At 32.1% G+C, this 27,926-nt stretch overlaps 2 protein-coding genes across 3 annotated transcripts; one reads left to right on the forward strand and one right to left on the reverse strand.

Moving 5' to 3' along the window:
- Positions 1–114: 114 nt before the first annotated feature.
- On the reverse strand, positions 115–11,182 carry LOC113853674 (nucleoside diphosphate kinase III, chloroplastic/mitochondrial-like). Of its 2 annotated transcripts, XM_027484185.1 has the most exons (16): positions 11,057–11,144; positions 10,580–10,692; positions 9,682–9,881; positions 9,472–9,580; positions 9,302–9,384; positions 8,783–8,846; positions 8,568–8,685; positions 6,836–6,990; positions 6,394–6,450; positions 3,123–3,192; positions 2,502–2,639; positions 1,607–1,644; positions 1,430–1,480; positions 1,118–1,285; positions 910–1,022; positions 115–577 (listed from the first exon to the last, which is right to left on the reverse strand). In XM_027484185.1, exons 3-16 carry the CDS (start codon positions 9,804–9,806, stop codon positions 454–456), a joined length of 1,413 nt encoding a protein of 470 aa, XP_027339986.1. In that variant the 5' UTR covers positions 9,807–9,881; positions 10,580–10,692; positions 11,057–11,144; the 3' UTR covers positions 115–453. The 2 variants fall into 2 exon arrangements, with proteins under 2 accessions (XP_027339986.1, XP_027339987.1); XM_027484186.1 differs by lacking the exons at positions 115–577; positions 910–1,022; positions 1,118–1,285; ... (2 more) ...; positions 2,502–2,639; positions 3,123–3,192 and having other exon boundaries at positions 6,238–6,450; positions 11,057–11,182.
- A 5,597-nt stretch (positions 11,183–16,779) lies between these two features.
- On the forward strand, positions 16,780–17,384 carry LOC113856548. Its single transcript, XM_027488403.1, has one exon. The coding sequence runs from the start codon at positions 16,851–16,853 to the stop codon at positions 17,253–17,255; it is 405 nt and encodes a 134-aa protein (XP_027344204.1). The 5' UTR covers positions 16,780–16,850; the 3' UTR covers positions 17,256–17,384.
- Positions 17,385–27,926: the final 10,542 nt, after the last annotated feature.

Below are 27,926 nucleotides of genomic sequence, written 5' to 3' on the forward strand. Positions count from 1 at the left end.
AAATCAATTTCAATATAAATCGTGCTACCTTGATTTGTATTAGACTTCATAAAATGATTTTTGTAATGTTGAGCATTTTCGTTTTATTTTTGTTACATCATCAACGCATCATTGCTGCCAACTCATACCAATACATTTATTTTAAATTATCAATTTTGTTTTCTTTTTACAAGACGAAGGAATGATCCTTATTTCTTTTAAAAAAGACAGTTGACCAATTTTGACTTAAAAGGCATAATCATCTAACAAAATCATGTCACAGGTTGTCTTCACCAGACTAATAAAATAATGGAATTCCTATTAGAGTGAAATGTATCTAGTGTAGTGTACTATTCTCAATCGCGCTTATTTGAGGCTTCTAGAGTTCAGTATTGCCGTTTACTGACTTACAAGTGATTTATTCCAAAAAAAACTCACTGAGCTTGTAGAAAAGCCAAGGGATGAGGGAAAGAATCAATTGGCACCATAAATCCACTTCTCTGCATTGCTTGTGAAACTAATCAACTCCTCTGGCTTAAACCACAACTTTATCTCATCCTTTGCAGTCTGTGGACCATCACTCCCATGGATGATATTTCTGCAGGCACCGACAATATCAGATTTTGAAGACCAAATAATGGACAATGCTTTATGGAGAAACACAAAATAGAATATTTCTTTGCAAAACAGTTAGGGGCATATGATTTGAGAAAATGTTTTATATTTTTAATTACATATATATCACCTTATTTTTATTTTATTTTTAAAAAGTCATATAAGAAAAAAATGAAAATAACATTTTTCTAGTGTTTACTATTTTTCATGTTTTCTATATTTTTTTAAAAAACAAGAAATAAAATGAAAATAAGATGACATGTTTGTAATTTAAAAATATATATTTTTTGTTATCAAAATGAGTTCCTTAGTTACCTTCCAACAACAACAGCTAGGTCACCCCTAATGGTTCCAGGTTCTGATTTCTGTGGATCAGTGGCACCGATTAGTTTTCTGCCATAGGAAATAACTCCTTCTCCTTCCCACACCTATGACATCAAATTTTGGGAAACAAGAAAAGAAGACAATTTAGGAACACCGGCTTGTTAGAATTATCTTGGGCAGAGATTGAGTCATTTCTAACCATTGCAACAACAGGGCCAGAGCTTAGGAATTCACACAGCCCATTGAAGAAGGGTCTTTCCTTCAGGTCATGATAATGCTGTTGGGCAAATTCCTTTGATGGAATCACTACTTTAATTCCCACAAGTTTATATCCTTTCCTCTCAAAACGAGATATAATCTCAGAAATCTGAAAAAAGAAATGTTTTTGGTCAAAACCTCAAACAGAGAACATGTGGGGACAAAATGACATGTGCATGCTGACAAAGTTGCATCTTCACATTGTTTCACAAACAAATGATAAACATGTGCAAGAAATGAAGCTTCAATTTACCAGCCCTCTCTGCACTCCATCAGGCTTAATGGCAATGAAAGTGCGCTCCAGCTGAGAAAGAAAAAGTAAACACATGATTTGCACATTATAGTCATATCAAGGGAAAAAATACACGTTAGCAAGGATAGGAGTGAGAATAGACATGGGGATATGCAGTTAGAGAAATGTTAGGCATACCTCAGCTGCATGCACCTCCTGATCTTGGAACAAGTAAGCTACAAGACATAGAAGAAAAAATATATTAAATTAAATTAACGGTTGAATATCGTGTTAAAAAGATGCATATTAATATTGTACAACATTGAAAAGCCACCGACAAATTCATAGCATAAAGTAAGCCGTTCAGACTTGTTCAAAGTTAACTGGTGTGTTTACTATAATAAACTAATACATATCTTGTAGTAGGATTGATATACATGTAAAAAAAAGGGAAAAAAATGGCAAATGTTAATTCATGATTTTTCCAGGAATATATCAAAAAGCAAAAAACTCAAACCAATGGGTTAAAATTTAAAAGAATAAGCAAAATTTGGATACTCATGCCAAGTATTATTATACGATCACGTTGGAGAAAAAAGAAATAATTTTCAATAAACAAGGACCTGTCATAATTGGTTATAAAACTCACTAATTAAATTTAATAAAAATAATATATTTCTCTCTTTAACATGATCAGTCATGTTACTCAATAACATGAGAGATACAAGTCCGAATAAACATGGATTGATTAATTAGAGGCTTGATTGAAGTTTTGAAAAAGGTTTATGATGTAGGGGATATTAAGGGAAGTAATAAGTCTATACTACTACATCCAAAATCTTAAATTTATCCCCAGACAATGAAATTCATGTAGAAGAGGTCCCGGAAGCTACCATGCTACAGTTAAACAAGGTACAAGGCTCCTCTTCCTTCCCAATAAAAACACATTATTTTGATTTTTGACATCCAAATCATATGTATGACCATAAAGTGGCAAGCAAGACAAGAATTCATAACAAATGTAACATGTAATGAATTGTCTTGATGACCTAAACAGTAGCCAGAAAGTGAAAATGCTTAATCTTGACCAAACCTGCAGCAGGAAGAGCAAGAGCCCCTGAAATCCACGATTTGGATCCACTTTCAGAACCGCCTCTCCCATAATTTGAAGCCAAAAAAGGCACTTTGCTGCTGAATGAAACAGCCGCAGCAGCCCCCACCGCACGTCCTTCTGTAAAGGTATTGATGATTTGTAAACTCAATCATATCAGGGAAAACAAAATATATATTTGGGCCATTTCCTTAAATAATTAAATTATTAATTCCCATAAAAAAATACATGTTCTAATAAAAAAAACGTATAATTCAAATTAATCTACATTTCAATCATATTAGAAAAAAATATAAAATTTGTTTTATTCAACTGTAAATTAAATCATGGACATTCACATACACATATCCAAAGGCACAAAAATAAGAGAGAAAAGATGTCATTTTTTCAAGCTAGAGCCCCAAACAAATCAAGGTGTGTTCGGATAATCAAAAGCTAAAAAATAAATAAAACTCTGAATCCTCAAGATTTAATTTCATCACGGCAATATTCTCTTATTAGAGCACATGAAAGTTTTAATTAAATCAAAATTGAATAAAATGAACACACATACAAAAGCAAAGAATGATAATGAGAGGAAGAGAAAGAATAGAAGGCACTTACGATGGTGAAAACGAGAAGCCTTAGAAGCAGAGAGAAGGGACCTTGCAGCTCTGGAAGCAGATTTGCAAACCTGTGAGGCCATCTTCTCTGGGTAGATTGCTCAGTGTCAGAGCAATAGAAAAACGGAGTGAATAATGTAACGGTGAAGGATCAAGGAACAAGGATTACCGTGTCTTATGCCTTTTGGCTTTTGCAGTTTCGTCCTTCATTTTATGTTCATTTTCATTTTTTGGCACTTAGATTTGGGATACATGTGTAATTGGAACTGTCTGATCTGTCTCAGGGCATGATCGTGTGGTTAGGAGTAATTAATTGACTTTACTGCGTGGGTCAAACCTTGCCCAAACTATAGATGTCCACGTGATGGGAATCTCATCCCCCTCAACGCCTACCTCCAACTATATGTGCGGTTAGTTCATTATATTCGATGCTCAATTTCTTCCTCGTGTAGCTCTTTAAAATATACTTTGAGATTTCAGGTTTAAAATATTAAACATGTACATAATTTTTATACCTTTTTTTTTTTTTTAAACTACAAAGGAATTGGTAAGGTCTACTTTAACTTTACAAATAAAAAGAGATTTGATACGGTTCTCTGCTTTTGATCTCTGTCAACTCTCCAGTTACCATAGTTCCTAGTAAACTGTGATCTTAAATATACTGGTCCAGGAAACCTCGCAACCCGCGGGTTCAAGTAAAATTATCTACACGCAACAAATGCGTTTCATCTACAAGTAAACAAATGAAATAATACAAGAATTGTATGCCCGTTCATTTTTTTTTATTGTAAACAGCCATTTATTTAAAATTTAGTAAAATTATTTTTCAGATATTAAATATAATTAAAATATATACTTACATTAATCTTAATAATATATTTTATGTTGAAACACGTTGGTGTGTGAAATTGATTCAAATTGTTAACCAAACAAGCACTGAGACGCCATTGTCACTGTCCCTTTTGATTTTGCTATATAATCACATTTTTTATGGCATTGGGTTGGATAGATACCACGTATCACTACAGGCACAGAGCGAAGAAAAACATAAAAAGCATCATTGCTCAAAACAATGATGTAATAATAATCCGACACTTTCAAACAATTAAAAAAAGTAAAGTCATTTTAACAATATATTTTTGCAACACATTTTATAGTAGAAAGCGATGTAAGAAAAGGAGAAAGAGAAGCGTAGAATAAGATGAATAAAGTGATAAATAAAAAATATATATTATGAAAAAATGTTATAAAAATTTTATATCAAAACATCATTGCTAAAAAAAATAATGTTATTTAATGAGATGTCAAAGAAGCAACACAACTTTATCAAATATCCAATAGAGGTGTAAATAAATGATTATTTTGATTAAAGGGTGAGAGAAAAGGGATGCAGGTAGGGAACAGTTCTCTTTACAGATTCTTATGTCCTGGAAAATCAGTAGGAAACTTCTCCCTTGTCAAATACTTTACGTGGCAATGTTTGATTTGGACAAAAAGAACCAATCCCATTTCCTCTCATGATGGAAATACCTTTTCCAATTGGTGGAGCAGCAGTTGAGAGAAGGCAACATACAGCCAAAAAGAAAAAATAGCTTTTAGGGGAGCTTCTAGAAGTTTATAATCATGGATTAATGCCTGCGTGGTTAACATGTTAGCCAATTATGAGTTGTGTAAAATTGTAAATAAAAGAAATCATTTGCAGATAGACAATGACCCCACGAAAAGGGAAGGCATGGATCAAGTTCAAGTCGCTTCGTTTGTGGGCTTCACAGGATTAAATACAAAGAATCCGTCAAGCTCCTAACTGTCTTTGTAAAGGAATTTAGCCTGTGTTGTTGTCCAAAATAACTACTCAACTTTTTAATGCCAAGTGTCTTCAAATAATAGCTTAAGAATCGATTATCAACTTAATAGATTATCTAGGTGAACTTCTGAGTGACATGAGTTAGTCCTTGTGAATGAATGCCGTGTGGTGCATTTCTTTCAAGAATGATCAAAGTTATTCTTGGGAAAGTGAACTAGAGAATGACATTTTCGTGAGTAATACAAGTTTTAGAAAGATATTCGTAAGCCTTATTTCTTTTCTTGGTGCTAAAAGGGAGAAGAAGAAAAACCAGCTAATCAACAACTGTACGGGAAGAAAGAGATGTCAAGATCCCACAGCCACTCGACATATGGTTAGAGCACTTGGATAACTCTTTCCAATTGAATTTGTTTTGAGGAGTTAAGCTTAATCCACTCTCAATTCTCATATAGTTACAATGCTTATCCTAATCCAGACATTCATGTATTTATCTTGATTTTATTCCCACGATGTGGGGAGGGTATGTTTTCCCGTGACATAAGAATGAAAATTATCATATAAACCATTAACTTTTACACTCACTCCCTCTTCTTTCCCCCATTATCATTATTTGAAATTTGAAAAATATTTCAGAAAATATTAACTCATAACCAAACATGTTTTTTTAACTTACGCACAAGTATGAAGAATGTTATTCTTGGAATGTAATAATCTATTTTTAAACAAATACTTCGAAAGCTTCCCATCTCAAATCTTGCTTAACTTATAACTTTCCTGCTTAACCAGGTTGGATGGTACTTTACAAATTGTACCTATCGCTTGACGTTGCAGATTACAACAAATAAGATCAAAAATCCTCCAAATGTTGGCAAAATACGATCTCCTATCTGCCCTTCCTTTCCTGACATAAAGAGCTTTCTAGATTGCCCCGTCATTTTAAAGATAGTGAAGGCCCCTTCTAGTTTCTCAGCCATCAACCACGCTCATTACACTTAAGTTACCAGCCTACAGTAGAGGGAGTTTGCTTGTCAGCATCTCCGCTGGTAGATAATAAAACTTGATCACTAAGAACTCACAATGCTGGCCACGAACCAAAGTGATTACAGAAGTATAATCACCTTTCTTGCAGAGACTTTTTATTACACTTCCCCTCCCAAAGGTTCTACAATACTCATTATTCAGGTATAAGCATTGAATTTATTCATATTTTGATATCCCAACTCTAGTTTACATATATATACGGGAAGGTCACAAAAATTGTACGGTTTAAAACCTAATTAATAGTTCAATTCTTCGCTTGCGCCAAAAGTGACAAATAAATCGTGAGTCTATCAAATACCGAAAACATTTCAAGACATTAGTGCTGTATTTACAAAGTAGCTGAGATTTACAAAGCCACTGAAACTCACCAAATAAACTCACCAAACAAGGTGTAATTATGTTACATCTCAATCGAACCATTGGGGACTGATGTATCAGATTCCAATTTGCAGTCACTCTGTAATGCTGATAACCATGAGTCCACCTGAAAGAAGAATAAGGGAGGGAAACTACATCATTTGATATGATAACATGATATGGAATACACATTGTATTTAGAAATTATACCAATGATGCAAGTTACATCATTTACAAATTATCTTGTACTGCATTGTATAATTTTTTTGTTTGTAGGTATATTTATTTATTTATTTATCTAACATGATAAATATAAATAATTAAATTATGGAATGGATTTTTACCTATGCCTAGACCCAATGAAAATTTTCTTGATAAGACCTTTTCAATTGTAACCAATATCTTATTACAAATAATTCTGACAACTTGTTCAGACTGAAAACTGAATAATAATAATAATAATAATAATAATAACACCTACTACGAATCAAATTATCTTAACTTGGACGCACCTGTATCTTCGAACTGCTTGAGCACTCATAGCGTAATCCATGACGCGTTAAAATATAGAAGGCATGTTGAATTTCATTATCTTCTCGCTTTAAACACGGTAATTTCCCTACTTCAACGATATCAGATAGAAGGGTCGAGTCCTGGGGGCTTAGATCTGCAATTTTTCCCTTTGTCAGCAAGCAACCATTGATGCATTGCAAATGAAATTCAATCATCTGAAACCTAGAGAATAAAATATATTTGATTGAGCTAACCAAGGGCACTTTTTTTTTACAAAGATACTCTAAAACAAACTTAGGCTTTTTCCATATAGCTTAAGCATTTGGGCCTCTTTGACAAAGCTGCTATGAGTAAATTCCGTGAAGCTCCTACTCCTCTATTTAAATTTGGTACTGCCAGTGGCTTCTCCAGACTTTGACATAAAAGGGCATGTTAAAAAATTTGATAAAAAGAATTCCTTGTGAAATAGCTTAAGCTTTTTGAGTGTTGATTCTTGACATTTCGGCATTCAAACAATCATCACACAGACATTTGTAGTAATAAGTTTCATCGTGAGCTGCTGATTTGAAACCAAAAATGCCAATCACAGACTGAAAGCCATAATAGGAAAATATAGTAGCCAATAGAGAGAAGGTTGTTTCATAATTGCAAGGAAATTTTTATTCACACAAATCTGGTAATTAAAAGAGTTCTAATACTTCCATTTCTCAATAACCTCAATGCAAAAAAGAACAAATGCAATTTATATACAGAAAAAACAAATGCAATTTATATACAGAAAAAACAAATGTTCAGCCCAGTAAAGTTTTATGTGCTGTACAGTGCTATCATAATATTTAACTGCAAAATGAAGCTTAAGGTCATATTTGGTTGGATAGAATGATTTTGAAGGAATGGGAGAGGGAATGGAATATTCGTTCACATGTTTTTGTTTGGTATACGTTGAAATGAAAGGATGACTCCATTCCCCTTTCATGTTTGGTATGTTATAGTTTATTAAAAAAATGATTTTTTAAGTTAAATAGGCTTGGCCCAACCTGGAGTGAATAAATTTTGGGGTCAAGACAGTCAGTGTCAGCCTGTGCTATCTTTTGGGTTCAAAAAAGCAAAAATGGGCCAGAAAACATATTAGAGCTGAAGAAGTGAGCCAGACAGATTGGGTGTTCTAATTTACATCTATATTTTGGTATAATGAAGTGGACATTCATTACTTTGGTGATGAAAAACAAATTCCTAAAACTGTAGGAATAGTCGTCCCCTTGAGTATGCTTATTCCATTCCATTGCCCTAACCAAACATGACCCATTCCCATAGTCACTTCATTCCATTTGTTCCAACCAATCACATATTAAATTTCTCATTAGTAAACAAATATCAAATAAAATGTCAGTTCACATGCATTATCCTGACTAAAACAGTTGGAGGGCTGCATGTCAGAAAAACTTTCATGTGACTTATTAGTACAATAACGAACAGAATGAAAAATAGAAAAATGCATATTTTAGCACTAACATAGAAAAGTTTGTACAACAAACATACACAAAAAGAATACAACAACAGCAATGTATTGACAAGTCAGTATATGTTCAAAGAATAGAGGTGTGTAAGAAGAATATGACACAAAGAACAGAGATTTATTGCCCTAGATTTGGATACATTATTATTAAAAGAAAGTAGTTATGACAAAAAGACAACTACGACATTTAGGAAGGAACACAACTTGCTGCCTACCTGTACATAACAAATATAAAAATATACATTCTCCATGGAGAACAACAAAACGAGGAAGCCAATCATCTACTTCAGTATCATCTATAGGTGGAGGTTCTCCCGGTAGTGCTGCCCATCTCTATAGAGAAAAATTAAAATCAAATGAGCATTTAGCTTGTTGGGTAAAATAAAACTGTAAGCACAAACCAATGAGGAGAGGACTGGACAGTCAGTACAGTTCGAATGTATAAATAACCAGATAGGCGAGCGGACCGCAAAACTTCATCAACATGTTCCAACCTGTGTGAAACAAAATTTTTTCCCTAAAATAAATATTTAAGGAAAACACATTGGTTCTCTTAAGGCATATAAGAATTCCCAACAAAATGGGAAGGGTTGGGTAGATATTAAACAGTACATTTCTCTGGTTTCTCAACTTAGTAATTTCAATTCCAAAGAGAACAAAGAGTAGCTTCCTCTAACAGTCTAAAACACAAGGAAGAATCACTAGTATGGAGGGAAATGGAGAACAATGAAAGCTAAAGGAAAATGCTCATTTTATTCTTATTACACAAACAGTTCACACCTGTCTAAACTAAACCAGTTCATTTTATTCCTCTGGTGCTTTCTTTTATCAATGACATCAACACACTAGATACAAGAATGGTAACCTAAAGAAAACTGCTAACAAGTAAACAAATTAAATACATTATGACGGAAAAACCCTTAACAGTGCAAAGCTGCAGAACACTCACTGAGCTTTCAAGTGAGCTTCCCTCTCCTCTATATCAGCAAGCTCTGATCGAAGTGACTCTAGTTCTGCAACTGTTAGCTCAACCTACAAAATATAAATTTTTATTTGTAGGATATAACAAACTTCAAAAATGACAAAAAATGTACAGCATAAAAGCTGCTCAAATCAAACCTTTTCCTGACCTCCACTACTGGACCCCCATGGCAGCCCTCGTAGAGTAAACAAGTTCAACATGAAAGCTGTCCTTAATTTTCTTCGAGTCCGCTGATGGTGCAAGGACCTAAACTAAGCTAGATTGAGTAACTTATTTCAAATAAATTCAAAGTTTCTTTGTAACTTTTTGTTTACTGTTTTTGTTCCTTTCTAACCAGGAAACAATACCGCGAAGATTGATCAGTTGCAGGTTCTGTAATAGATGATGTTCTGCTCTCTGGAGATTCTATACTTGATGTTGGAATTTGAAAGTGATCAGGGATGATCTTTAATTTTGAAGGACTATCATCCATGAAATTGAACCTCTTGACGAAGAAAGGAAGGCAAGCCTATTTTGAGAATGGCAGTAATGTTCAGTGTGAGTTATCCTGAAATAGTAACAGCACAGAAGTTAAAATAGCATCATTGGCATCACTTCCCTCAATTGTTTCATAACTCATAAGTTGCTAACCAATTTTGCTCAACCTGCAGCCAGAGGTCATTTCAGCAAATTATAGGAATATGACATGGCTGCCAGGCCTTAAATGTACAAGAACGATGGTTGACCAACTTAGATATATGTACACATAACATTCATCTTTACCCTCCAAGAATTCTGGAGTAACACAAGCTAAGCAAATTGTTAGACCAGCCAAAACTAGCAGTCCCAAACAGCTTGCCTCTAAACTACTAAAATTGAAGAGAAAAGCACATTCCATTGAGTTAAAGTCAGATTGCTGAGGAATATAAAACCCTTGCATCCAGAAAGATCATAAAGGAAATGCTGACGGCTGATCACATGGGTCCAAAAACTCAAGACTCACGTCAATTAGCATAGTTCTAGAGATGATATCAGAATGACTAAGCACTACATTGGTTTGGCAGCAGCCAAAATTTCTATTCTTTTTTGCCTCTCAAGCTAAAAGAAGCAGCTCTTTTATGGCATATTGAGACAATAGCTTCAGCTTATTATTTCACTCGAACTTGGTTATGTATTACTCCAAAGGAACCAGCATACTGAACCCTTAATTATTGTTTCTTTAAAAGCAAAACCCGATCACCCCAACATAAAACCTCAGATGCTCACCTAATGCTCAACAAGTGATCAACCGAAGTCCTCACTCGCATTCATCAACATAAACAATGGAACTCAGTCGGAGATAGTTTGCTAGGTGCTACAAGATAGGGAAACCGAAACATCTGAAAACCAAGAAAAATAATAATAAACCTCAAACAAGGATGGGGGAAAAAAAGGCAAAAAAACAGGGAAAGCAACTCAGAGTTAGAGCTATTAAAGTAGATCAACCTATATTTGGCTATTTGCTGACTATCCAACCCTAATTCTCGCGACGATCATAAGATAAACTCATCATTCAGAAGCGGGGAAAGGAAAAAACATGGAAAGCTATAAGCTATACAATAAATTAAAAATGGTAAATTAAATAGAACATGTCGCACGACAGCTACAGCTACAACTTACAACTGCCAACTAAGAATTATTAGAAGAGAACAGAACATATTATTTAAGAATAGAGACAAAGGGGAAAGAGAGAGAGTTGCATACCCGACATAGGAGAGGGCTTTGGATGATGGACACTTACTTTCCTTTGCGCAAAATAGAAAGTGACTCCACTCGAAGCCCAAGACGCGGGTGTTCGGTATAGCAGTTCAGTTTCCTATTGCTGGTATCGCGGAAAGACACTTTTACCCATCCGTTTTAACAACAAGTCACAACCATCACATCTGGAGTTGGTACTCGTTCGGTTCTCGTCACTAAAAACAAAATCCAAAACCAAAATCCCTGTTCGTTTAACGTAAATAACATTTTGTACTTAAAAACGGCTAATGTATAGGCTTTAATATTCTATTTCTAATATATAAAAATCATTTTCTATTAGCTTCAATTCCAAGTGTTGATTTTAAGTATTTCAAAATTTTAAAATTTTATCATAAATTATTTACATTTTTAATTAAGTTTTTCATTTTTAGATTAAATTTTTACCATATTTTCCGTTATAATTAATGGTTTGTTTGTTTTATCATTTGGAGTAAAATAATCGATTTGCTTACAAATTAATCAACCACAATCATTGATATACACATTGTACGAAACAATTTGGATGAAAGTGATTTTTTTCAATTTTATAGAAATCAATTCTCTTGAGCTTCCAACGAAGTCGCAAACAGACACTCAAATTATTTTTAACTAAAACTTATCTAAGCTAGTTTTTAGCTTAATATAATCCAAATGAGTAAACTTATTTGCATCTGAGTAAATTTGCTCGGTTTTCCTTTTGTTTAACATATATTCTTTTCAACATATTTAAATTTTAAAATTTATATTTATTTAGACATAAAAAATATTGTATAGAAGAATATTCTTTAAGAAAACATTTTATTATATTACGTAAATTCCTACTACACTGTTAGAATTGAGATAATAGTGAGGAATTAGGGCAATTTACAGAATGCCATTTAAACTTTCATATAAATCCAATTGTTCATGCTATATAAGCGGTGTTGAGAGACTGAGAGTCTCTAGATGCATGGTTTTTTGAACGAATTATCCCAACCTTCAGTGATGTCTAGATAAATATATGTTTTAAAATAAAATTTAATAAATTAAAACTCTGCACACTCACGACAATGATCTGTTGAGTTGTGTCTAAAGTGCAAAGAGCTGCAAAATTATAATTAAAAAAAACAAGTGTATTTACTATTGAATTGAAGTTGGTAAGTTTACGAAATTAAATATTTTAATTCAAATCAACTATTGATACACTTCTAGGGTTAAGGATTTTTTAACTTAAACCCATTTTCTTACTAATTTACTGTGCTATACAGCTAGGTACAGATAATACAGGAAACTGAAGAGCTTTCTGTCTTGGTAAATTGGTTAGTTATAGAAGTCATGACATGGATGGTTTTCAATTTCAAGGTCAAACATGCTCGTATTCCATTATTGACAATTTGAATCAGTAAACTGTTTCGACCCAAAACTCAAACAACAAAAAGGAAAAGGACCCATCACCGGTGAACTTGGATGAATCTGAACCACAGAAAAGAAGCTCAAGACACAGTGCATTTTTCAGAACACTCGATTAGAAGCAGCCAATCAAATGCCAAAATTCCAGAAGTTTAAATTAGCAACAGAAACCAAACAGGAGACAAAATAAATCGATGCTTGTTATGCAATATGAATGGATTCCCCAGTTATCATGAAGGGAGGTGATCGATGAAGTAAGTAAATGCCGAGTCAAACTAAATGCAAACAATTTTTATTTAGGAAAAAAAAGTAAACAAGAACGAAACGTGTATTCTTGGAGGAAAAACTTCTTTCTCCACGAGAATATTCACTTTTGAAGAATAACTGTATTAGTGTGTAAGTCCCAATGGGAGAATGTGTATTAGATTAAAATGTAAGAATGCGCCTACCCTTAATTTAAAATTAGCTAAGATTACCAAATATTTGCATTTAAATCAATAATAGACACAATCGTATTTTCTTACTTTATATATTTGCTCACTTTAGAGAAGCTAAATATGTGAAAAACATATACATCCAGCGGTGGGTAATCAAGAAACCTAACTAGTAGCAAACTTTGACAGTAACCCACGCAATTGGCGGGGTAAGTACGATCCTTACTCAGTACCCCTTTCAGTCCATAAATATATTTTTCTAAGGAGCAAACTAACAAGTGTAGTCAGCAAGTGTGAAAAACCGGAGTTCTTTTGGGCCGAAGAGAGGCCTTCCCTCCCGCTATTGCAGAAGTAGTTGAACTTGAAAAGAATGATAAATTAGCATCACTAGCTGAAGACGAAGCCTGAGTCGCAGATGCAGAACCTGCAATGAAAATTTTCCATAGAATTGGACTATTAACTAACAGAAACAATTAAGGAACCAGTCCTTATCCCATTAGGTAGGTTCTTTACATTGATCAACAACGAATTCTATTAGATTCTATCGAAAAGCAAATTTTCAACAAATCCATTTAATACTCTTATAAATCACAACATAATCGAAATAAAATAAAAACCTTGATATAAACAGAAAAGCAAAATGAAAAGGTAAAGAAAAGTGTAAATCATAGCAAACTAATAATTGATAAAATTGAACATTGAAGAATAAAATAGGCCTCGTGGGTCTTAATCTTGTAAGGAAAAAGAGAGAGTTAGCAACCAGAGGATTTGCGATGTCTCTGGGGGAACTTAATGCCATGGATTCTTTTCAAAGCCTGAGCTCCACCCATCGCTTACGCTCATACAAACACACGCTCATTTCACAATCCAACAACTCTCACAATTGTCCAACAATCGCCACACATGTAAAGCATCTTCACCGTTTTAAGAACAGTGTTTATCGTCTAGTAGTACGTATTCATGCGATGGATAAGCCCAATTTTCTAATGCAAATTCTCTAGTTTCTCTGGACATTATGGATCCACCCTCAAGTTGGACTGGGCTACAAATTCTCATTCTGAAAAATAAAAAATGCAAGTAAATTTTAAACAGATTTGATTTATAAACACATAAATAAAAATTTGATAAAAATATACTTAAATGTTACTATTATCCATTTATGAGCATTATTAATAGTGGAACTTAATTATATAAATAATTATTTTATAACTTTTTTGAGACTCACAATAACACATCATTCAATTTTATTTTATACAATTTTAAACATCTCCATAAAAAGTATTAAAAAGCATCTTTAACTACAATTGCATGTTTCAATTGTAGCCATAAGCAACATAGGTTTATGGAGTTGGAAGTAGAGAGTTACATGATATGACAATGCTCACAAGCAATAGCTCCTTGTACAGGCAACTATTCTATTTCAGAAATTACGGGGCCCATATTTTTATGTATTTATTGATTTAAAATGAAAATAAGAATACAATAATTTTTAAGTCAAAATAAAATTGAAGCATTGTGAATGTGGAGTAATTTGTGAAGCTCATTAGGAGAGAAAAATATACGCCTTATGCCTTTCGCTTTTTAGTGCATGGTGTGGCTGTTGAAGAAGATATAGATCCAAATAGTTTAATATTTATCTTAACAATGTCTTTTTATGTTTTTTAAAAATTATAGAAAATGAGCCTACCTTTTCCTCTCTCTTTTTGTGACCGATTAATACTTTCAATTTTCTTTCCTTAAAGTTTCACTACTTTTGTCTACAAAAAGTTAGAAACAATAACGCAGTACTTTGCATTTTAATTTCATAAAACGACAACATTTTAAACCTCCCTGCCCTGCAAAAAAGGGACATCTGAAAGCCTTTGCTTGCCTCAAAATTTATTGACTTTTGATTTGGGAGTATTAAGCTTGTCATGTGTATATCACAACTTCCAACAGTTAATTGCATGAAAAATTATTTTTGTTCTTCTTTGATTTTGTTTGTTATAAATTTAGCTTTATTATGTCAATTTTTTTAATATAATGGCATGCTTTGGTTTGAATTTTTCTTTTTTTATAAAATGTTTAATTTCTTCATGACTAATGTGCCCTTTGTAATTTTACAATTTAGTCTCGCCCAAGCCTTGTTAACAAGACTTTCTATGTCAATACTTGGGTTTTTCTTTTATGAAAGTACTAAAATTAAGCGCTTTCAACATTAATTAAAAAAACATCAAAATTTCTATTCAAATTAAAATTTCAAAGCCAAAATCTAGATAAATTGCTATGCTTGTTATTTCTAATGAATTTATAGATTGAGAGTATGAGAATTACAAATTTAAAATATTCAACCATATATAAATATGATTTTAGTTGAAAATATATTTTTTGCACGTACAAAAATATAGATAACTTAATAGAAAATATTTTACAACCACCTCTCGAGATATAGTGACGAGAAAAGAAGGACAAAAATAATAAATATTAAGTGATGTGATTTCAAAATAAAATAATAAAAATATTAAATAGGTATTGGTGGAGACATAAAAATTAGAATCATAACCCAAATTCATAGTAACACAACCGGGTAACAAAAGCTAACAATGGTTTCGAAGCATAATTACATTGACTTAGTTTTTGCTTAAACCGCGTTGCATAATTTCTCTGCGACTCATTCTTCCTATCACTTTCTGGGATTTGATCCTCAACACAGACTGAATAAGAAAGCAATGAAAAAGTAGTCAATGAGATGACATTTTTTGAAAGTAAAAAAGAGTGCTTAACCCCGTAGACGAATTAACAATAGGTTTCGATTTTCAAAACGCGCTTTCTTGAATTCTCTGACCAGCTTCCACTGTATGTGTCTTGGTTTTTGATAGTGCAGAGTTGCCAAGTACCTAGCCATTACCTTCTTACATCTGGAGAAAGGGGTGAGAAATTAACCCTTTGACACATACCCATGCCTCAAATTTAACAGCTTATAATCAACTCTGTAGAATCTAGATGCTCAGTTTTTATTTTATTTTGTGTGTGTAATTTGTTACTTGAACATAATAAGATGGGACAAATTATAGTTTCTTTAGAAGCACTTCCCATTTACTATTGCCTTCAAATTTGACGTGAGAAATATTATAAAAAATAAGACGAGTGATATAAATAAGAGAAATTAAAAATAGTTTAATGTTAGAAAAATTTATTATAAAAAATACTATAACCGATAAAATATTTCCTTAAGTAGACTCCCTAGTTACAATAGATATATTGCAATCCATGACCATATGTTATTGAGCACTATGAAGTTAATTTTACAACTCAGTTGTCACAATCACCTATGCCATCACTAGGCTTGTAGGGCAAAAATTACGTTTGAGCGGGTCTTGCAAGGTAACTAATCAATATATGCATTAGGTATCAAACAAAGCCAAAAATGTTTGTCTCTAATAAACAAAGGTCACTTTCTTGAACTAGTCACAATGTATACAGGTGACTCAGGTGTATTCAGCTCATGTGAAATGACCTATAAAACCCTCAACCAATATGTGTATTGACCCTTTCAACAATGCGAATATAGTCTTTTGAACTTGAGTACGTAGCGTGAACAAAAGAAAAGGAAATTACCCTTCTTTTCAGGAGAATAAAATAAATGTTGAGGGACCATGTAATTTGACAGTCAATCACTTGAAGCTTGACTATTAAAGATTCTTAGTCCACTCTAGTTTCTTGGGTTGATGCCTAGGTCGCTCATTGGCTTATAAAATTTCCTATGTAACTTATTCAACACCTTTTACTGTTATTTTCCTTGTCTACCCCAGTGGACACTTCACGCTTGTGCCCAACCAAACCAAATCATTGGTATAAATTCCACTCTTCCATGTCCATTTTGCTCACCACTAACCACTCCTTCCCAGTTTCTAAAATTGTACCTTTTCTTACTTGATAAAACTCTCTTGTTAATAACAATGATTCGCACCATGTTTGCTTGCTTTAATAGAAAAGTATCACGTAAAAACGTGAAAGTAGAGCCACTAGAAGCCACAAGAGGTGTATACAGGGATGAATTGACCAAAAAGCAATCACCTAGCAAGGCAGTGAAGAAAAGTGTCCGGTTTGCGGATTCAGAACCTACCGTATTGGGAGAAGAGAGTGAAAAGGAGTTTGAGAAAACAAGGTGTGGGAGTGGCAATGAATTGGGAGAGAAAGAGGGGGTGAGAGTGAAGGTTAAATTGACGAAGGAAGAAGCGGCTAGGTTGCTATCAAAATGCAATGGAGGAGTTCTCGAATTCAAGGATGTTGCTCGTGAGCTTGTGTGGATCCCTGTCAACCGAGTTAGTATTGTGTCTGACTGCACGAACAATTCGTTGTAGTGGGAAAGCTATATTGCCAGCTTCTCTTAATAGGATTTTTTCTAGTACGGTATTACGATTACAATTTATTTTGTTAAAGAAAAGGGAACATTACATATTAGTGGAATTTTATATTAATATATACTTTATTTATATATATATATAAATGATATTATTATACTAATCCAAGTCTAAAATTTATAATCTGTTAAATATAAATTAAATAAAAAAAATTTAGATAAGTATAAATTTTTAAATTTAAATTAACATAAAAAGATTTTATATATATATATATATATATATATATATATATATATATATATATATAACAAGAACACGGCCAAGTCTGACGAGAGAAACTTAGAATCTCGGGAGTTTATGCGTTTATACGCACCAAACACTTTTTTAACTTTACAAGTATAATTTCGATTAATTAGACTTACGTTTATAGCTTATAAAATTTAATTTAGTGCATTGTCAAAGTAAAAAAATATATATTATTAATTAATAAAAAGTATATTATAAATATAATTTTTATATTAATTAATTATAAAAATAAAAATTCCTTACTAATATAATAATAAATAATTAGGTGACTTGATAAGATTCGTCAAAATATTTAAAATAATATGTGTATAAATTATAAATTTTTAAGTAAAAATAAAAAATTTATATTATTAAAAATTGTTTTGAGTAGCAAGTAACTCGATATCATAAGATCTCAAGTTTGAGTTTTGATGTATACAAATAATTTTTAATGACAGACTTATTATCACATCCTGTTGTAAGATTCGGATTAGATTCGAATTAAATTGAATAAAAAATAAAAATAAAATTATAATAATTTTTACTGTGTTATATATTTTTCTAAATTTTATTTTTAATTAATTTAATCATTTTATCTGATTTTAATTTAAGATAAATTCATAAAATAAAATCTATTTAAAATTTAAATTAAATATCGTGTCTCAAACATGCAAATAGCTGAGCCCAGTAAATTGCAATGGTTTGATAGAAGCTAACAAAAAACCAATATTTTGTTTTTACTGTCCATGGATCATAACCATGTGTACAGAAAAACATGGATCAACCACACTCATTGTGCATTTGAAAATAAGTAGACTCTCTAGTGGGGTTAGGGATTATGGCTTAGTATATATCTAGCTTAGGCCATATAATACTTATTTGTCGTTAAAAGTTTTTTAAAAGTTTGTGTTGTTAAAAACACAAGATTTCAACTCATTTAAGAAGTCTTTATTTATTTATTTATTTAAGAACTCTTTTTAATCTAATAACTAAACTAATTTAAATAAACAATAATAAAAGCCTTGATAAATGCAACGACATAGGTTGCTGATATGTTCAGATTCGTTTGGTAGAAATACCATTAAAAAAATATCAAGATATAATAACTAGATAAAAATATATAAAACAACAGTGTGATAATTTATTATCTTATTTTATATTTCATGTATGTTAAATTAATAATTTAAATATATTGTGTTATTCAATCAATTTTTTTTAATACAGGCTCATCGACATAGATTTAACTTAAAAAAATAAGTAAACATATAAAATAAACTTATCATAACACATTTGTTAAATGAACACAGAAAGTATTATAGAATAAAAAATTGTCTTATTATCAAATAGACCTTTATATATTTAATTAAGAGCCTCTTTCTTATGCACCAACATTTAGCAATTTTTTTTATAATATTATATTTTAAATTATTTATAAAATATATTTATGAATATATACATATAAATTTAATACTCATAATTTATAATATATATATATATATATGTGTGTATATATCATTGATCTTTTATTTTATTTTTAATTACAAATTTTAATTGAATTAAATCCTAAAAAGGTCACAAAAGTCAAGCATGTCTCAAATAGCTACATGTTATCACCAACAAGACTCTTACACAGATCCTCACATCAATAGTATGCATCTTTATGAAATATTAATTCAATTTTTATCGTCTGGACTCATTTTTATTGGCTAGTCTTTTGTCCAGCTATACAAATAATATAGTGATATTAATATAATGTTTGTCTCTAAACAATCAAAATAAATATAATGGAATTTTTAAACTGTTTACGTGATTTTTTTAAATGAGTTCAAAATAGTAAGAGAATTTTGTTTCTTAAATGATTTAATCCCAAATCAACTTTGATTATTCAAATTTCAAAGTATTTTTTAAATATTGTTATTGTTTTTTTAGTGTAAAGCACTACGATTTAGTCATTTTTTGCAAAAATGGTTTTCAAACTTTTATCATTATTAAAAACACGATTCATTTATCACCGTCCATAATTATTTATAAATTTTTGTGTTATCTGAATGAGCTAGAACAGATTAATTAGAACCTTTGAGCAAGTCATGGTAGCCTCACCTCTTTTACTCACCAATATTATAAGGGCTGTGGACCTTTCATTGGAACAATAATTCATTTATTTTTTTCCCCCTAAATGCTTACTAAAGCAAACTAACCCACTTTTTTAATGAGACAAACGAACGGGTAATTATTCTTAACCTGTCACTATCTAGTCGTAAAGCAATAATATCATCAAATCAATACATATTATTTTCTTTTGGGGGAAAAGAATCAATAATCTTATGTGATTATCATGGGCTTGATTTTGCTTGGGCTTTTTTTTTTAATTTGCATTCTAAAATAATTGAAAAAAATAAAAAGGAAACAAATCTACTTCATTATTATTTTTAAATGGATGCTCATGTTTGATTTTGTTTTTTATTATGTTTTATAAAATAATTTATTAAAAAGAAGAAAGAAAAATTATACTTGATTAAATAATGTTAGAGACGAATTGAAAATCAGTGTAATGAGTGGCTCTCCTAGATTTTGGAGAGGGATGATACTTTGGGTGATGATTCTCGTGAACGAAGCATGAAAAGGTCTAAACGAAGGAGTCTTTTGTTATGGAGGGTGTTGTCATCAATGATGCTAGCATGGAGGAGTCTAGTTCTAGTTTCGAGACAGAGAAAACAACTTCCAAATCGTACTTGGATAGCTTACTAAACTCAAATGGAGGCAAGGTTTTCTCTAATTTCAACAATCTTGTAAAGGTAATGGAGGTGTCGAAGAATGCTTTCTATAAAGATATTAATAACTCTGAAAATATAATCACAGTGACTCAGGAGGAGTTTGAGGAATGGTGCTCTTCATGGCACACTTCTTTGATCATCAATGTTCTAAGCAAACGAGTTTCTTATCAAATGCTTGATAACAAGGTTCAGAGGGAATGGGTAAAGGCTAGACCTGTTCGTATGGTGGATTTATCACAGGAATTTTACCTAGTGCAATTTGTAGCAGAGGAAGACTATAAACATGCCTTGTTTGAGGGGCCTTCGATGATTGCGGACCACTATATAGTGGTGCAAAGATGGCTCTCTTTTTTCTCTTTTATGGCTACTTAAACACGCAAAATTGCAACTTGTATTTGGATACTTGACCTCCCGATTAAGTTGTTTAATGATAAATTTTTGTGGAGGGTAGGAAGCAAGCTAGGCACGATGTTAAAGATAAACAAACTTATGTCTATCCATACTCAAGGAATCCAGACTCGAGGAAGATTTGCTAGGATATGTGTCAAGCTCGATTTACAAAAAAAGTTAGTGTTCAAGATCAATGTACTAAGGCATCTACTCCGGCTGGAGTATGAAGGACTCCACTCCATGTGATTTACTTGTGGAAAACATAGCCATAGGCAACAACATTGTTCTAAACAGAATGTGCCTCCTGCACAGAGTACTAGTTCAAGCGAGGTAGGACCAGAGGTGGATGTTGATGGAAATACTACCAAATTGTTGAATGATGGTGTGAATACTATTTTTTTCCTCCTAAGGATTACCTCCAAAATTTTTAATAAAATAAAATAAAATTGTTTTACAAAAAAATAGAAATTTTGGAAAAAAAACAAGTTTGACTCACAGAAACAGAAACCTGCAATATACAAGTTCATACCCTTACATCAAAAACCGATTTAAGCATGAAAAAAGAAAAAACTCAGATTTTGGCGTTTTGTAAAAATCCTAAATGAACCTAATATAAAATTTCAAGCAAGAGATCCGGAGAAAAGGGGTAAATATTTTAGAGGAGATAATGAATTTCTTTGAAGAAAGATCTAAAATAAAAGAAGGAGAAGAAAAGAAAAACAGTTTCTACCATTTTGTTGTCTTCTATTGCTGGGTTCAGGTACTGCCTTCTCCTCTTAGCATAAGCCTTACGTTTATTTGATGCTACTATGACTTGATATTTTTTTACTATGCGTGGATGTGGAAAGTGAGATAAGAAGAGATGTCTTACATTTATTTGTTGCTGTTATGACTTAATTTTTTTTGCTATGCGTGGATGGAGAAAATGAGATAAGAAGAGATGCCTTACATTTATTTGTTGCTGTTATGGGTTAATTTTTTTTGCTATGTGTGGATGCGAAAAGTGAAATAAGAAGAGATGCTCGGTGTATTCATTCAATAGCTTTTGTTTGTTTATCTATTTAAAAATTATAACATAACATTTAAAAAAAAAGGAACTTGAACATGAGGCTCAACTCTCTGCAGCATCTCACCTCAAATGCAACATCCAACGCCATGCACCTATCAATCATATCAAGTCAAAGTTTTGATTTATGTTACTCTTTTTTTTTTCTTTCTTCTAAATGATTTAATAACAAATATTAATCAAAAATAAAAATAAAAAATATTAAATAAGTTGGCTGATTAAACTTAGCACTATTATTTTACTTATTTTATTATTATTATTAGGCATTTTTTTATTATTATTATTTTTAGTTCAAATTACTATTATTATTTTCCTTTTAAAAATAAGATTCTTATTTTTCATATTTATTTATTTTTATCTCAAATGCAATATTTTACTATCTATTTATTTTTATTATTTAGTTTTTATTTTTATTATTATTCTCATTTTATTTATTTATTAATTTTATTTTTACCTCATTTATTAATTTTTTTTAAGTAATCATAATTAGCATAATAATAAGGAATAATTATAATTGACTTAATCTTAATATATATTATTTATTTTGCTATTTCATCATTTGCATCTTTATTTATTTATTTTCTTATTTTTTTTTGTGTATTTAGTTTTATTATTATTCATTGTATTATATAATTTCGAATATATGATGATGAACAAATAATGTTTTCCATTTAACAAGTAAATAATATAACATAATATTTTTATTAATTTATAGCATCAACGTGTAGCTTCTTTACCGTTATATGTTATAAATTGATAAAGTTTACGTGTACCTACGTTACCGAGGCTTTAAGCAATATTAATTTATCATATGTTATCTTTAATTAATTATAAAATTATCTTAATCATCAATCAAAATATATTCTCTATAATCACTATTTTACTAATCAATCAATTTAAATAAAAATTATTTTATTAACACAATAATTTATAATGCTAGTGTGTAGCGACTCTACCTTTACGCGTTATAAATTGTTAGAACCTATGTGTACCAACGTTACCTTAGGTTCTATATAAATTTATCAAATGAAGTTTTAATCTTTTATTAAATAAATTTTTAATCAATTCAAAAATATTTATTCCTTTTATTAAATAGAATTAATTTCATATTTTAAATTTTCTTAAGTCATATTTCAAATTTTGAAAAATTAAATTACTATCATTTCTTCATTTTATTATATAAATTTTTACAACATCAATGTGTAATTTACATTACCTTTGATTGTCCGACTATTATAAGAGATTTATGTTTAACTTCACTATCTTAAATTCTCTTTCAATATTAATCATAATTCAAATATAAATTCAAAATTTTTATTTACAAAAATAAAAACATCTTTTATTGATTTACAATATAGTTGTGTGATCTTTCTTTACCTTCTATATTGTTTCTCATTGGATACGTGTATAACCGCGTTATCTTGTATTCTAAAAATTATCTTTGAAATTAATTTAATCTCGAAACAAATTTTCTTTACTAAATTTAATTTTAATTAACCAGCCTCATAATTCCTTTTAGATAGAACTACGTGGTTTTGAGTTCCCTATTGCACCTGGAGATACGTAGGAGCGGGAACAAAACCCGTCAAGTCAAAATAATTTTTTCTTTTTTTAAGTACTGAGTTAACATTTCAATAAATAATTTTTCTTCTTCTAAAATAAAAAATATTAATGTTTAGGGATTAAATAAATATTTTTCAAAATTAAAATAAATTTGCACAATTAATTTTAGGTAACCGTTTTTAAACGGACGTTGTGGGATGCTAATACCTTCCCTACACGTAAATGACTCCCAAACTCATTTTTTTGTTTTCAAAGATCATATTATTTAAAAAAAAAAAATTCAAAGTTTTCTTAAAATAAACTTTGGTGGCGACTCTTCTGATATTTTTGCAAACATTTTTTGTTGTACTGTTGCGACCGCCCGGTTGCGACAGATGCGACTCCATTGGGAATATTTTTTAGAAAGTCAAGCCTTTGATAATTAATCGTGCGAATTTGCCTTATTTTGTTTCTATTTGTTTAATCCTTTTCTTTTTCTTTATTATTTGAATTAATTGTATTTTATTTCTTTTATTCGTGTATTTATTTCGTGCATGTATTTTCGTAACCTTGTTGTATATATTTTTCTTAATATTATTGTTAACCCTAAAATAGATGACCATTGATAATTTTTTGTCATATTCTTGTGTTGTTTAATTTTGCAGCTTTTATTTTTGTTGAGTTGATAAGGTTTGTATGCTCCCTCACACACTACCACTTACACATTTATCACACACTTTGAGCGGGGCCCTATACCTGGGTCTGAGTATGCTTAGGATTAGAGGGGTTATGTAGCGGTGTCATTTTGGATACACGTCCTATTTGGCTATCATGAAAACCCTAGCTAGAGTTTGACCTTTTCTTGATGTCCCGCATCTAGTATACTCCCTAATGTAGTGGTCAACATCAAGGACTGGATCTTAACTTTAGTGACCTTTTAGGATTACAAGTCACCTTTGGTGAGTTTTTACACGTAAAAGAAAGTCGTAGATCTTTAAGTTAGACCCTTTAAGTGACCCAAAATAAGACACAAATGGGGTATTCTTTCCTTATCTACTCTTTTAGAAATCATGTGAATTATTAGTGCCTTAAAGTTTTAAATAAAAAAGAGAAGAATTTTTTTTACTATATTTTGGAATAATATAAGGACTAGTGATTCACATGATTCTCTCAATTAATTTTTCTTACATCATCATCATTTCATATATCATTGCATATCATTTATTTGAATATCATGCTTATTGCCATCCTTGTGACACTTGTAATAAATTTAAAATCAGTTTTGAAATAAGGTTAAGGATGACAATTTGCATAATTTCTTACATCATTGCATTGTCATATGAAGCATTACCCTTTTAAGTATCAATTTAGATTTATCGAAAGAAAAAGTTGAAAAAGAACTTAAAAAGGGTAATGATTCATATTGTTCTCGCATTATCATGGTCATCACATATTTGTCTCATTAATGTAAAAGCCTAGTGGATTATCGATTCATTTAAAGTTAATGTTGATTCTTACGGACGTTTATCTGTTTAGAATCAATATTAATCCTTGTGGCTACTAGAATCCTATGTTAATGAAACAAATACAAAATTTGAAATAATTTCTCATCATTTTCTTTTATTTATAGGTTGAGAATCACAAAGTTGTTTGAGTATTCAAGAAAATAGAAATTAATGTGGGATCAAGTAGCAGTGAGGTGAGATCAGTCGAGTTGAGAAGAAAATTGCATCTGAAAGTTAAAAAGGTTGACACGGCTAGTTTGAGAGAATTAGGGAAGAAGCTGAAAACGGTCCAACAACTCACTTTAGTGAGGAGGTATGGAAATATTTTGAAATTGATGGAAGTGAATGTACAAGAAGATGTCATAACAGCTCTAACCCAGTATTATGATTCCCCATTGAGGTGTTTCACCTTTCAGGATTTTCAGTTGGCTCCGACATTAGAGGAATTTGAGCAAATTCTAGACCTGCCATTGGAGGGTCAACAGCCATATCGCCCTATGGAACATCATGTATCTTTGCCGACTATTGCCAATGTCTTAAGGATCCATCCAGCAGAGTTGCAACAAGCTTATCAAGAAAGACATCAGAATAGAGGATTCACAAGAGATTTTCTTGAACGACACATGCATAATTTGGCAGAAAAAGAAGATTGGAAAACTTTCATGGATGTCCTAGCACTCACCATTTATGGCATTGTCTTCTTCCCTAAGCATGACAACTTTGTGAATTTAGCAGCAATAGATGTGTTTCTTACACGCAAAAATTGATCTGAAAATTCTGTTCCTGCAATACTAGCTAATGTTTATTGTACACTAAGTTTCTGCCATGAAAGGAAAGGAAAGAGGACTATATGTTGTCTACCTATGCTTTACATATGGCTCACGACTCATGTCTTTAAAAGACCAAGTGAGATCAAATGTCCGATCACTGATTTGCTGAGGTTTCAGATTGGGCAGAAAAATGGTCAAGAGTGGGCTAATCACTTAGCTAGTTTGAATGAAGGACACATCAGGTGGCACACTCCATGGCAACAGTCGATGACCATTATTTATCATTGCGACAATTATCCAAATGTTCCTCTTATGGGTACTCGGGGTTGTATAAATTATAATCCAATTATAGGACAACGTCAGCTCGCTTATCCTATGAAGGGACCACCTGCTGAGGAATTGTTGATTCCTTTTGTTGTCTATTATGAAGATGGAAATTTCACTGAGCTTATCCAAAAGGCAATAAATGTTTGGGTGAGGGTTGTTCGAAAAGGGAAAGAGCTAGGTGTGAGAAGTTGTGCAGCGAAAGCAAGTTACCGTCAATGGGTTAAATAAATAGTCCAAGAGATTAATTATTATGAAATGATCCAGGTACCTCCCAAGAAAGTGAGCCATCTAATCCAAAACCCTTTGAGAATGAAGAAGTAAAAGAGTTAAAGGCAAGACTGGCTAAGATAATTGAAAAGAATGTGAGGGTAGAAAGGGAGCTTCGAGAGAGTAACCAAACTTGCACCATCTTGAAGAGAGAGAATAGTGAAAAACAAAAAGCTTATGAAGAGGTTTGTAAGAAGCAAAAGTGTAACACCTAACTCTGCTGAGATACTACCTTATAATCCTACAACTCAAAACTTCTATAAAATGGTGTACCTAAAAATAAGTGTAACCTGAGATTACTAAATTAATATGTCTCTAAATTTTCCAGAATAATCACGTATAAATAGTGGAAGTGAGCGCATGACACCTTATATTCAGATAAAAAAAAAATTGAATCCATAACGAGAAGCATGTAGATAAAAAAAAAGTATATTAATATAAGTCCTCCATTCAAACAATTCAAGGTAAAACTACCTTAAAACCAAAAACTTCCAAAGTTCAGTATTTCAAAATAACCAACAATGAAAATATAAAACTATCAAGGCCTATGAGCAGTATTCATCCATAACAAAGTAAAGCAAAAATTTACAAATAAAACTCTAATGGAAAGGAATCCTCGCTGGGATCGGATTCTATTCCATCAGAATCGAGTGCATCGTTCACAAGTTGAGGGCGAGGTGAGGGTGGCAAATCGTCCGGGTCGCTGTCGATCCAACCGATGATGGGCGGTGGTAATCCCGAGGTAGGTGGTGGTGGTGGTGAAGGGCGTTGGATAGAAGGTCCAGCTTCCTCAGATGGGGGTACTCGAATGCTAAGAGAATGATGGGGTACAGGCCTGGCGGAAGACTCAACGACTCCGACGTCTTTCCACTCAGGTGCGGGTGCAGGAGCAGGGCTGGGACAAAGGGTAGGTTCGGGATCAAGGTCAATGATGGTCTTGCCTTTATCGACAAAAGTTTTAAGTCGTTTGGCTGGAGGTTCTTGAGACGATGGAGAAGGAGAAGGTGAGTGAATAATAATACTCCGTTCAGGTGGTAAGGATACGGAGATTTCAGCAAAAATGTGGTCGTTCCAGTCTGGCTTCCATCCGTCTTTAGCGAGAGGTCCCAGGGACATAGAGATCATCCCCTGGTACATGAGGCGGCGCGTTGCTGGGTCATAGATCCATCCCGCTTTCCCTCCGGAGTCCTCTCCCCAAATTCTCGCTCAGATTTGATCCATCTATCACGCAATCATGCAATACACTTAGAGCACAATAACAGAGCAAGGACAGAAAGGGTGAGATTAAATACAATCATTTGTCAGAAATTGAATAAGTAAGAAAATTAAAATAGCATCAAAATAATTACGAATTCATAGTTCAGTAAACATATAATCATAACATAATACCCATCAAACGGTCACCAAACGCAAGTAAAGTCAAAGGATTCATCATAGCATAATTCAAAAGAAAGATACTCAAAACGTTACTACTTCCGCCATTCGTTCCCAACCTTTCCCCAGTCAAGATGATCGAAGGCCCCCATTCCCTACAAGCACACTTTGTACATAATCCATCAGGGACATTTTCCCTTCTTTACAATTTTAATTCCTCAGGAATGAGTCCTTCCAGATCCTGGTAATGCTTGCTCGCGTCAGGATTAGTGGAGGCTTTGATGGCGACATGTCCCAGCCGCGGTGAGCTATTCTGCACCATTGGGGCAACCCCCCTCCACTACCCCCAAGGTTCCTCCCTCGAACCTGAA

The sequence above is a fragment of the Abrus precatorius genome, unplaced genomic scaffold, assembly GCF_003935025.1.
Source record: "Abrus precatorius isolate BTA unplaced genomic scaffold, Abrus_2018 Scaffold11, whole genome shotgun sequence".
NCBI classification, from domain to species: domain Eukaryota; kingdom Viridiplantae; phylum Streptophyta; class Magnoliopsida; order Fabales; family Fabaceae; genus Abrus; species Abrus precatorius.